The sequence below is a fragment of the Schistocerca cancellata genome, chromosome 6 (genome assembly GCF_023864275.1).
Source record: "Schistocerca cancellata isolate TAMUIC-IGC-003103 chromosome 6, iqSchCanc2.1, whole genome shotgun sequence".
In the NCBI taxonomy this organism is placed as follows: domain Eukaryota; kingdom Metazoa; phylum Arthropoda; class Insecta; order Orthoptera; family Acrididae; genus Schistocerca; species Schistocerca cancellata.
In genome coordinates, this window is record NC_064631.1 from 70,738,288 (window position 1) to 70,752,295 (window position 14,008).

General features: G+C 40.1%; 1 protein-coding gene across 2 annotated transcripts in view; it reads right to left on the reverse strand.

Moving 5' to 3' along the window:
- Positions 1-14,008, reverse strand: part of LOC126191087 (UDP-glucosyltransferase 2-like) — a 113,493-nt gene that overhangs the window by 44,230 nt on the left and 55,255 nt on the right. For both annotated transcript variants that reach the window (XM_049931813.1, XM_049931812.1), the window contains exons 2-3: positions 13,388-13,791; positions 5,261-5,516 (exon numbers count right to left, since the gene is read on the reverse strand). In XM_049931813.1, the coding sequence (XP_049787770.1) occupies positions 5,261-5,516; positions 13,388-13,791 (660 nt within the window). The remainder of the gene's footprint in view (positions 1-5,260; positions 5,517-13,387; positions 13,792-14,008) is intronic.

The following is a 14,008-nucleotide window of genomic DNA, read 5'->3' on the forward strand; positions in this document are numbered from 1 at the left end:
TATATCTAATATCCCATACATTGACAATGTATCACTGAAGATTGCAAATATTTTAAAAAATCACAAAGTAAAAATTGGGTTTTCTACTCAAATAAATAACAGCAAAAACTAATACACAATATAAAGTGTAAGCATGATCCATACTCAGACTCTGGAATATGCGAGATCACATGCCAGGAATGCTCCATGTTCTACTTAGGACAAACAGTCCGAAATTTCAACACCAGGTACACAGACCACATAAAAGCCTATACACATAACAGACGCACTACATCAGCCATAACAACACATGTACATAATGCAGGACACCCATTTGGAAAAATAGAGCAATCTGTCAAAGTACTCCACGGACTAAATAAAGGACATAAAATGTATTTGCTAGGAGAACTGGAGATATATTCACATTACAGAAAATATGAAGATAAAATATTACACGAAAAACTTGCAAGTGAATCAGTGAATTCCTTCAGATGTTTCGATAGTATACTTAAATAAAAATAGTAACACATAGAAATAAGCACAATAGTAAAATAAACATAAGTAAATTATGATCCAAATTGTTAAGGTAAATATCCTCTGTACAAAGGCATATCATACTCTGTGGAAGACCTATAATGTCATCTCTGTTGACTACTTGTAGGAACATCAATGGAACTGTTTTTTAATGTAAAATGTTTTTGATGCTTAAAAGTGTACAACAAGTTGTGTGTGATGTTTAGTGTGTGTGAGACTCTGCACAAATGGACCACAGGGAAACTGTAAGTACAAATTCATCTAAATTTCGCCACTAACTTCACAAAAAGATCGGCAACCAACTAAAAATAGCGTGTTTTCTTAAATATTGCAGTAAAGTCAACGAAATGAAGCAGAACTCACACGTCGACAACATCACATAGGAATGATATAACAAATACAAAAAACGCACTTGAAAATGGGAATCATTTCCCGAAACGCGTCGTGTGAAAAATAAAATAAAGTAAATCATGACTGGTAGCAGATGAGTTATTTATAAACAAACGTATTGTTTTCACAGTCGCAGGTTTTCAGAACCATTTATAATGTATCAAATCAGATCAAGAGGGAAAAAGAACTGGAGACTTAGAATGAAATTATCTAATTAGAAAGGGAATATGACCGGGGTATAGTCTGTCGCCCGTAATTTTCGTCTGTGCATTGAAGAAGCTGTGATGGTTATAATAGAATGTTTAAGATTTGGGATTAAATTTCATGGTGAAACGATGCCAATGAAAAGACACCCTGATGGATTTGCTCTCCTTATTGAAATCGTTGCGTTACAGACGTATTGAATGGAATGAACAGTACAGAATATGAATTGAGAGAAAACCAAAGAAAGAGGAATGTATTAAGTAAGTTGATGTCTGTGGGGTGGGGGTGCGGGGGGGGTGAGAAGGGAGAGGAATGAAAAGAAGGGGAAGGAGTTATTGATGTCAACTGTACCGGTACTCTATGCGGAATCGGCGACAAGTGAAAATATCTCCATTATCACCTGGGAATCCCATGTTGTAGTACTGTAGCACATGCAGAATTGTTTTGCAGGTCTAATCCGGTCAGACATGTAAAATTATTTTAGTGTTCTTTCTATTTCACATACGTAAACTGCCTAAATTTTCGATAACGGTAGAAGCTGAAGAAATGGGTTACAATTTATGCCACAGCCAGGACCTGAACCCACGTCTCCTACTTACCAGGCAGATGTGCTAGCCATTACATCACCGTAGCAGTATAGAAAACGCAGCTGCATGCACTACCGCAGTCCAATGCCGTCGCTAACACACTTCACACCTCCGCCCATTTCCCCCTTCTTAAATCGTTGGTAGTGTCAAGCCCCTTTGGTGTTGGAACAGCACCCCAGCTTTGTATATAATGGCGCAATCCTAACTGTATGTCAGGCATAGGTGATCTATTGTATTCTTCTTGAGACATACGGGTCTCAGCTTAATTGGAGAGCATCGGTAACACTAACGATTTCAGAAACAGCTGCGTCCGCTATTCTGTTATGGTTGTGTAATAGCTGACACATATGCCTATTAAACAGGAGACCCAGGTTCAAGTCCTGCCCATTGTACAAATTTCAATTCATTTCTTCAGCTTCTATCGTAGATGAAGTTGAGACTCATAGGTATCAAGCAATAATTTAATTCCCTCAGGTCAATATCTAAATTTTACTGACCAATACATTTCTTTTCATGTGAGTTACATGCCTTGCTTCATCATGGAGAAGAAGGGAACCGGCGAGAAAATGCTCCCATCGGAGCACAAAAAATGCAAATTTTTTCCTGTTTAAATCATTTGGATTGGTTGCAGTCTATTTGCTGCCCTACCCTTAAACAATTGGAGCTTGTGTTTCACCTCTGATGATACCATCGCCGACTGCAAGTTATGCCCTGTTCTCATATCTGCTAGTGGACAAATGTACGTCAGCAAGTAGAAAGGGACTGCCAACAGTTGAAAATAAACTGCTCAGTTGTCTCTGAATGTATTTTAAACGTTACATCTAATGGTGTTGTGTGGTCACACGGTTTGATGTCCTAGATTGTTTCTTTACTAGTATGGTTTCACTCTTAATCCACGTGGAGGAACTGAAGGTTGATGAGTATGAATATGTATTCTTTGCAGATACAAATCAATACGTCATTCGCAACGGAACAACATCGACGGACGTTAAGAAAAATTGATAGGACTTACTGTTTATAGTCTATACAAATGATCTAGCAGAAGGCGTCGGAAGCTATTTAAGACTGTTCGCAGATGATGTGGCTGTCTATAAGAAGAGAGTTCTGATTTCAGAATGGCTTATAGAGGATTGATGAATAGCCGTTGACCCTTAACGTCAATAAATGTGACACACTGCGCAGGCACCAAAAGAGAAATCCAGTACTGCACAACTACATTATCGATGACAGATTGCCGGCCGGTGTGGTCGAGCGGTTTTAGGCGCTTCAGTTTGGAACAGCGCGACCGCTACTGTCGCAGGTTCGAATCCTGCCTCGGGCATGCATGTGTGTAATGTCCTTAAGCTAGTTAGGTTTGAGTAGTTCTAAGTTCTAGGGGACTGATGACTTCAGATGTTAAGTCCCTTAATGCTCAGAGCCATTTGAACCATTTGATGACAAATTGTTGGAAACAGTACCTACCGTAAAATATATATAATGGCCACGTACAGCAAATAGCAAGAAAAGTTGATGCCAGACTGAGATTTATCTTACGGAAATATAACCCATCCACGAAAGAAGTGTCTTACGAGGCACTTGTTCGACCGATTCTTGAGTATTGCTCATTATCTGGGATCCATACCAAGTAGGGCTGACAGAAGAGATAGAGAAGATCCAACGAAGAGCGACGCGTTTCGTCACGGGATCGTTTGGTCGGGGCGAGAGCGTTACAGAGGCGCTCGGCATATTCGAGTGGCAGGCGCTACAACAGGCGTTGTGCATCATGGAGAGGCTTGCTATCGAAGCTTCGAGAGAGTACTTCACGGCAAGAGCTGGACAACGTATTACTTCCTCCCACACATCTCGTAAAATGACCACGACCAGATAATTCGAGAAATGGGACGTAATACAGAGGCTTACCGACAGTCATTCATCCCACACACAGAGTGAAGCAGTGAAGAGGGGATCAGGTAGTGGTGCCAGAAGTGCTCTCCGCCACATACCGTCAGTCGGCGTGCGGCGTATTGATGTAGATGCAGACGTAAACAGCGATATCCATAGATTAATGGATACAGCGAAATGCTGTAGAGGAACATTAATTTTGTAATTTAAACCTGCTGTAAACGTCATCGTAACACACTATAAAGACAAGATAAACTCATGGAAACTGCATGTCGAATGGTTCTCAGGCGGATTGTTTGATATATACCTGTAATATTATACCTGAATATAGTTTTCCTCTTGTGAGGTGGCACAGCCGTATATTTGTTGAGAGACATTGTAATGTTCCACTTCGGCTCTTCTGTACCCGGATTTATTTAATTGCTTCCCATTTACCAGTCTCAGCCTTACAGCCATACTCAAGTGCCAACATATCGTAATGTATCCAGTTATTTGACAGGGGACATCACAGTTCTGAAAACTATACATATGCTGGTCAAAGCTTAGCATGATCCCAGAACCAGAGTAATTTTTTTTTCAGCCAGAAGACTAAGTGGACAAAAAGCTGCGACATAAATCCAGCAACTTTAGAGTAACGTTACGCCCTAGAAGAATCGATGCACATTGAAATCCCTCTCTCACTGTCCTCTGTTCCTATGAGCCCCTGGTCATTCCCAACTGAACATGCGGGCTTCGTCTCGTTGTTCGGTTTAACGAAATGTAGAAAAAAATGCGGGTGAATACACATCAATACCTCTTAATAACAATGGGAAACGAAAAAAAACAAAGTAAATCAGCTTTACGGAAAATACTCTGTCACCCTGGAGCTGGAATGTGAACGCGGACCGGTTCTAGAAGTTCAGCGAGGAAGAACGATGCGACCAAAGAGAGTCGCAGATTATACCATTGTGACTCACACATCAAGGAAGGCAGTACGCCTATGCAACCAAAGACGTATTTGCAACTTTGAGTTGAGAAAAGCCGATGGCCGGCCGGAGTGGCCGAGCGTTCCAGGCGCTTCAGTCTGGAACCGCGCGACCGCTACGGTCGCAGGTTCGAATCCTGCCTCTGGCATGGATGTGTGTGTTGTCCTTCCGTTAGTTAGGTTTAAGTAGTTCTAAGTTGTAGGGGACTGATGACCTCAGAAGTTGTCCCATAGTGCTCAGAGTCATTTGAACCATTTTTGAAAAGCCGATGAAGTATGAACAGATGGGATACAGTAAAGATGTGCGAGTCAATGGCAACAGTAAAAATGTACTAGATACCGTTCAAAGTTTCTGTTCACGCAAATGGGTGCTAGTATCCTACGCTACATACGAAACGTTGTATCTCGGAAAGAGGGCACACGACGTTTTTGATACTGATCCGTCTACTATAAAAAGGCGTTGGATTGTAGTGTCAGTTCGATGCTACTCGAAGGAATAAAGAAATTTAAGATTTTACGTATAGTCGACAAAGATCTCATTAAGGATGGTATAGTAACTAATATTGTGCAATGATTGTAAATCAGCGCAGTCTTATTACATTAAAGTGTCTGATCATTCGCCTGAAGTGATTTAGGGAAGTCTCAGAAACTTACAACCTGTAGGAATACACTGTACAAAATTGGCACAGAACAGTGATAATTCTAACATGCCCATACTTACAAGTTTCATAAAAAGGTGATAAAAGGTGTTGAGAAAGCGTTCGTAGAAACCCATGTTGCCAGTTTCGTAGGAGAGGAAGTAGGTGCCGACGTAGGCAGGATTGTGAGGGTTGCCAACCCTGTCGCTGCACCACGGCGTCATCAAACTAGTTGACACAGCAACGAGTGGCACCCCACCGAGGAGGTGCGCAATAGGGTCGAAGCAGTTGACCAACAAAGCGTGCACGATCACCACGTCGAACTGATTCTCACCACACCTGTCGAAAATCAATTTTATTACACATAGATGAAGCTTGTAGTAAGACAATTACTTTGCTAAAGAACCGGGAGAGGTCTGAACTATAGGTTGATTGGTACCTGCGTCAAATGGTTACTCCTCGTGAACCAGAAATGGAATTTGAAATAGTTCGATTCACGAACGATGACGTTTCGCACAGCTCGAGGCACAGATGGGAGTTGCATTGTTGTCAGGTCCAAGCGACATTTGTGGTATCCCGATTAGAGGTGCCAAAAAAATGAAGTAACGTATAGAAATAACCGGCTACCGTAAAGTAGCAGTTACTGTGATAACCGCTCTCATCTGGCACTATCAGTTATTTCAATAACTGCCAACAGTGCCTCACGCCATCTGTTTACCGAAGATCGCGCTACGCTTTCGCATCAACTCATCTGAGATCTGCCTACGATGGAGAGGGATACATTATTTGGAAGCTGTTCTATACTTCATGGAAATAGATGCGCGCCGTCTGTAGATAGAACTGTGTACTATTTCGTGCGCTCTCACTACTTTCAGCACAAACAAATAAAGTTAATAATGTCAGAGCGGTGTCTGATAGGAGAGACCGAAAAGGCAATGCACGTGTACGGTCGTTCCCTTGAGTCACTGCTGTGTGTGTCAGTTTAGTTTGGGCGGGTAGTATAAATAGTTACCATAAGGAATTCGAGCGACTATGGGAATAATTGACAGATGTCGGCATATTTCTCTGGCATTTGTTTTATTCACTAGCAGTTCTTGTTCTTTGACAGTTTGAGGTCTACCACTACAGTCAACCTGGGAGTCAGTAACTGTGTTCCTGACTCCAGGTAAAGGTCGTAGCACCGATCATATTTCCAGAGAGGATAGTTAGCTGAGTGAACAAAATATTCATATTGCTACTGAAATAACCGCAGAACTTCTGGGGTTCTAGAGAGATGACAAATAACGGGATTCTATTTTCATTTCTTGTATTTCTGGAACAGGTGTCACTTTCTTTCCGACTTCTGGTTGCGTTATAGAATAATGATTTTCGTTTCTTGTTTCTTGTTCTTGTTTTTCTCTGTGTTGTAGACACTAGACTAGTGGTACTAGCTATAGTCTTAAACATGGAAAGCCAAGAAATATTGTAAAGAGTATCCGACATGTTAATATTTTTTAGGATTTTACAATGAAATATTTGAGTATTGTAGGCGAAAAAGGAAAATGTTGAGTATACTCCCAAAGTATACCTTATCCCTAATGCTTAATGGACCCATTATGATGAAAAAGCACCGGTGCTGTATCTGGCCAATCTCATTAAAGTGTATCTTATCAACTTTAGTACAAAAAAACTTGTGCAGTTTGGCGAAACATAGCTTTGTGCTTTACTAAGAGAAAAATAAGTTTTCTCACTTTGTACACATCCATTACAAAAGGATTTTTTTATTGGTTTAATTTTTGGCCAACGACTTTGAAACATTTTCTGTGTAGTATTGAGCACATCAATTTTATACGAGAAAATTTTATAATGGAATATTTACTCTTCAGACACATGTATGGTAAATTAACCATTTGATGGAGGCATATTTGGAAATTAGAAAATTTGTGGTAAGTTCTATGGGACCAAACTGCTGAGGTCATCGGTACCTATGCCTACACACTACTTAATCTAACTTAAACTAACTTACGCCAAGGACAACACACACACCCATGCCCAAGGGAGGACTCGAACCTCCGACAGGGGCAGCTGCGCGAATCGTGGCAAGGCGCCCTAGACCGCATGGCTACCCCGCGCGGTTGTCATATTTGGAATGAATACAGGTATGGTTACAACACTCAGGTCAGATACCTTGTCAGTGGTATTTAAATAAAAGTATAGATTTATTTATATTACGCCTACTAGTACTTGTGTATATTACATGAACGTTTTTTACTATGTGTTTTTTTTTTTTTTTTTTTTTTTTTTGTTTTGAAAGAGCTCAATTCATTTTCTGTTTTGAAAGAGCTCAATTCATTTTCTTCTATATTAAGCAACAGTAAAACGGTTTGTCAGGTGCACTCAATTGCTATGTTGAACTTCTGTTATGTGCAAAATTTAGCCCTTCTTTTATAAGTGCTCACCTATCTCCTTCATGAATTAGTCCTGTACATATTCAGACAGCTAACTACCACGATATTAAAATAAAAAAAAAGAAAACAGAGTAAAAGCAGGCAGTTGCCTTTGACAGATGAAGTGTTTATTAGAACGGATAGAAAAGCAAAACATGGAATCGGCAGGAAAAGTATTCCTCAGGACAGGTAATTTTGTTATTGCAAAATTTTTGAAAGCTTAATGCAAATTTGTATTCCCAGCATCAATACTATTAATTCAGACTCTTACAGTCTGGATACCCAAACCAGAGTTAGATCAACAGATTAAAAAGGGTATCGTAATGACGTCTGAGACGTTTAAATCTGTTACCCTTACGAGGTAAACGCCACCAATCATCCAGTGGAATTCTGCGTACAATGATGTCAAACGTAAGAGATACATAACAAACTGAAGGCTTGGAGAAATGTAATTTAGCCATTCTCCCATCAAAAAATTAGGATCCTTACGGTGGCTGAAGAATCGAGCAGTTTTTCAGATCTCACATAAAACTTGGATTAGCGTACTCACACATCACGTGACGTATATTTTTGTGTTATAATACAAGGCCGTACGCTTACTCTATTAAGTGAACAGCACAAGAAATTAAGCTTCGAATTTTACCTACAGTTTCAGCTTACGTATTAGTTCATACTTAAAAAAGTGCGTTTTTAACATTTCACTTAAACAGCGCTGTGATGAAGTTCCGTGTACTTTCTGCTGCAGCTGCGAGGATAATAACAGCGACTGATAACCTACATACATGTAATGTGAAACACCAGTAACCACCCAAACATCAACAGAAGTGTACTGGACAATTAACTAGCTAAGTTCGTGGCACGACATGACATTCCTGACACTTTGCACAGCACGCACTTCTAATTATACTGATAACTAAACTGGTGGTTATTTAACTGTAACACCGTCTGGAGTATTCGGTAGTCAAAAATAACTGGCAGTTATTTATAACCGTTAAAAATAACGGTTATAAAAAATAGCTGTAACCTTGATAATGGTTACTCCAAAATAACTACTTGGCCCACCTCTAACGTCCATATTGGTGCTTCGCACCAATGATATGCAATTATATTGCCACAGAATATCACCTCGACAGAAATTACATCGACCATGTAAAGTGTGTCTCTCGATTGCTTGTGTACAATTTTTCGCTTTCCACCATGATCAGCAATGACAATTCCCAAAAAATCGAATAACAATTAAATTACTCGTTACAATCACGTTTAATGTTCGTAGTGGCTTCGACATTCACAGCAAAGGTCTCAGGACAGTACTGAGGGCCCGTTGCGTTTGGAGCATGCGTGACATGGATGCGCAGAACGGACCTAAACTCGACGACCTTCGTTCTTGACTCCTACTAAGCGACGACTTAAAGTGACTCTCCTGAAATCTTTCAGATATTTTAAATTGTGACAAATGAAAGCAATGTAATCTAAGTGTGAGAAATAGCTATCGTCATTAAGTATCAGTTATCGCCTAGAAACGTACGGTTGTGTGCCTGCAGTCGTGGTAAACAATGAATCCCTCCCACCACTATAACACTCTCTGTACCAGGCCTATTTTATGCACCCGTCCCTAGAAACCGGGCAATTTTACCAATATTAAAAAAATTACTGCATCAAATCTACTGTTTGGATTGTGGCAAATTTGGTACCATCTTGAAGCTGCACATTTCTACTTTAATTCTGAGTGAAAGAAACTACTTTACAATGCACAGCTTTAAGGTACAGTTATAGAAATCACTTAGATGTTTTAAGAATTTAGAAAAAGTCATACGAATAAGGGAATACAATTGTGATTTATTTTTAACCAAAATTGTGGCACTACATTACATGTTTCTGATAGTATACAGTATTACATATAAATTTCACACAGAATCATATTGTTTTTTAGTGTGGAAAATTTTAAAGCAAGGTTCCAGGCAGAGTGCAACGCCACACTGTTCACATTCGTATCGTGTCTCTTTGCGAGAAGCCTTGCCACTCTGTTTCTTGCTCCTGGAACTGCACACGTGACACACACGAGCAGCATACTTCTTAGTAGTTGCAGGTATGTGCTGCAAAAAATGTCTCTTTGTTAGCCGACCTACAGTTCCTTCATTTCTTGGAATGAATTCAAGTGTGTCGTCTTCAACAAGCTGAACTGCAAGCACTGTTATAAAGTCTGTTATTGTAATTTTCTTCCTGTGCACTGCATTGTACAGCCAAAATGCATTTGATACTCCCATAAGCAGCAAATGGAAATATAATTTTCGCCACCATTTCACAGTTCTGTGCTGGAACGGATTGTACTGCAGGCGTTGGTCTCCAATATCCACTCCAATTTTATTGAGGTTGTAATCAAGTACCTGAAGTGGTTTCAATACTACAGACCCATTTCTCTTAGTATGCGTACCAAATGTTGCTTGATGCCTTGTAGACAATGTATACACATCTCTCTTATCTTTCCACTTCATTGCCAATACATTATCTTTACGCCGAAAAGACATTTCGCCCTTTTTCAGCTTAGCAGATACTAAATCTTTAGGCAATCCTTTCCTGGATTTGTTCACAGTACCAACAGCTCCAGTGCCTTTCTCTGCCAGTTGCTGAAATAGCTCTGGACTGGAATAAAATCGATCTAAATACACAGTGTGGCCTTTGTTCAGCAAGCTGCTGTCAGACAACAATCGCAAAATAACCGCAGACGAAGAATTGTCAACAATATGCTTACCAGCATAAACTTCAAAATTTACAACATAGCCACTACTGGCTTCAGCAACAGCATATACTTTCAGTCCATACTTATGAGGCTTATTTTGCATGTAAACACGGAAACTCACACGACCTCGAAATGGGCAAATTCCTTCATCAATTGTCACTTTTTCTGAGGGACGATATGCCTGGATACATCGCTCCTTCAAATTATTATAATATGGCAAAACTTTGTAAAGTGGATGAAATCCATCTTCGCCTGGTTTTTTCTGATTTGAATTGTCAACAAGATGCAAGCATGACAGTATCTGAGTGAAACGCAAACGGCTCATGACATGGGGACAAAAGTTACAACTAAGAACAGGATTAGTGCTCCAATGGTCCGCAATTTTGGGCTTTTTCGAAACACACATGTGGAAAATAATACCCAAGAAACGCCTCATCTCACTTATAGTCACTGGCTTCCACGAACTCAAAACTGAATGGGGCTTCAGATTATTTCCTCTTCTTTTCTTCTGTATTGTCTGTGATGCATACAAATTTGTCTGTCTCTTGAGTTCATTTACGTCACTGTCAGTAAGGAACACTTTACTGCAATCCAGTACAGAACTCGACTCATCAATATCCACTAGTATCTGCCTGGGTGTCGTGTTGACAGGCAGAGGTCGGTAGGTGTCAACTGCAGTCCACTCACTGTCTTTCGGATACGGCACAGCTGCTGGATTTGAAGCAACACCTTCAACATCATTCTCGTCTTCATCTGAAGACAAACTGTCATCAATCTCGTCTTCTAAAAAGAATATCACATTATGTGTAACTACATACATCGTTTACACATGTTCAACAGATATGTGCGTACTGCACAATTACGTGGAAAATTCGGAAATACGTACCTTCAAACACACCATTGCATTCAGAATCGTCTGAATCACTCTCTACATTATCCAGAGTGTCGCTATGATTGATCAAATCCGCAATTTCTGCGTCTGATAAACCGCGCCGAAACATGATGACAAACAACTGAATGATATACAGACTGAGAACGCAAAGATAAGTTTTAACATGAATTACAGCGCTGCCGTGACATCTATGGACGCATTTTGTTAATAAACATCTGAAAAACGTATAGCGCTGGCCAAACCCGTAGAAATAACGTTGCAGTGTTTTGAATGAAATTAAATGTAGCGGCCCGTAAATTTTACGGGCTTGGTGATTTTCGCGCGATCCCAGGCCCGTAAATTTTACGGGCTTGGCGCTTAGAGTGTTCGTATCACGCTGTAGAAGAGCCGAAGAAATACGACGCAGACATTGGCTAAGAAATACCGACAGGCTTCCCGTTTCCTGCGTTTGAAGAGGAGCTGCTGCACAGCAATGATCCATCAAATGTCACAGTGGTTAGGTGGAGCAACTCTTCAAGTGTGGTCAGAATTTGGATAGGACATCCAAAGATAAATATTGATATTCGATGTAATATAGTATTGCATACCTAATATCGCTATCAATTATTAATTGGACGAAACATATCGACATATGGGTGACAAAAATTTTGTTTTAAAATTCACATCAAAAAGTATGTTTGCTGTGCTATTTTAAACTGTAAGGAGTGGGCTATATAAATTATTGAAATTATGGAAATCCAAATTTCATTGTACATTAATTTACGTATAAAAATTCACAAGAAAAAATTGACAACGGAAGTAGATAATTAAAATCATGCAGAACAGAGATAACATAAATGAAAAAATTATCAGTTGCAATGATTATTTTCTAAATAACTTAAAAACAATTAAATTGTTGACATTTCTACCTTTAATTCACTTCTATGAATAGAAGTGATTTGGTGTGAAATGCTTCTTCACATCAGTTTTGAGAACCATATACTTTCTTTTTTGTCTTCAGACTGCAGAATCACTAATACAATCACACAACGGTCAACGCGGACACAAGAGGTTTCGAGAATTACAATTCAAACATTTCTACCATCCTCATTTTCAATTGTAAAAAGGTTACTAAAATATACAACTGACAGCAGTCAAAATTTCTCCAAAAACTTCAAAGCAAAAAACCTGTAGGCACCGTTCTTACGTTGTAAATACGTCACTATTAAAAAGGGAGCAGAGTTGAGATTTCTCTTTTACGAGTTAGATAATAATAAAAATACGGAATTATATTTCCACAAATTATGACTTCGATATAAATTATATAAATTAAAAATGTCTTGTAACAAATTTCGATATACTGATACATCGATCTTTTGCTATCCGGGCCGATCCTAGTGGCTGTGCAGTTCTAGGCGCTGCAGTCTGGAACCGCGAGACCGCTACGGTCGCAGGTTTGAATCCTGCCTCGTGCATGGGTGTGTGTGATGTCCTTAGGTTACTTAGGTTTAACTAGTTCTAAGTTATAGGGTACTAATGACGTCAGAAGTTGAGTCCCATAGTGCTCAGAGCAAGTTGAACCTTTTTTTGCTATCCGGTATCCCGACCGTAGGTCAATAAGTTTCAATGATGAAGAAAGAAATGAATATAGTATCTCTCTGTAAGCAATCGGGAATATAGGCCATGGTTCTCGAAGATCAGCGTATCACAATCGAGGCGATAGTGGAAATAATGAGAGGCATTCATGGATCAGTTTTCAGCATGGGACACGGTCACACATGCCGTTCTTTTGGTTTATCCAATTTGCATCCCTCACTCCCAATCTTATTGTTCTAGCGTGGCATTCAGCGACTAATTCCTCTTTCTCGGATCGATAACACCCAATTTCAGAACGACAGCAAGGCGATTTTCGAGGTGGAAGTTTCTTGAACATCCAAAACTCGTTTAGAAAAATAAGTCGCGTTAAGATATGAATCTGTAGAGCATGGCTAACACAATCACCGAACATCAAGCTTACAATTTGCCGTTTTGGAGCGATAATTAAAGCTTTCTGACTGCCACTCATGCAATCATTTCTAGGGTTTTGAGTATGCATTTTTCATTCAGAAGTCCTGGTATATGTGTATTACATTAACTATGAATACCACAAAGTAAGCAATCAATTATTGATAGGTACCTTATGCTTCTAATAAGGTCTTTAACGGCGGGATGTTCATATACAGCTTCACAATTTTCAAGGTCTTTGCTATATAAGAATGAAGCGAATTCTTTTATGACGCCCACATCGAGTAGACCAATGTCTTTCTTGATTGAGGAGGAAAGCTGCTCGAAACTGAACATGTCTGTGGTAAGTGCAGCGGACCCCCGGATGTTGATGTTAGTGTAGTTGGTCAGCGCAACCTCCAGTGGGGTGTGACTCACGACGGTCAGGTGGTGGCCTCTGGCGGCCAACTCGCGCACCAGCCGGCCCAGCGTGTTGAAGTGACTGCCGCCAGGGAAGTGGAACGGCGCCAGAATGCGGGCTGCGCGGCTGGCGTCCACCGCCAAGCACGCCACGACTGCGACAAGCTGTACGTGTACCTGCAACGAGGAGGGTTCTGAATAGATGACAGCAGCCGAAGGTACTCTGGTACTCTACTAGCACCTGGGAGGGGAGGCCTCATATACCAGTACAGTTTTTATCTTATTTGATAGTCATTTACAATGTGACCCTAATAAAGTGATTACTAGATATATTACACAGTTGCACAATTGCACTTTTGCGAAATTTGGTTGGATTTAAGCGTATGTTCTGTTG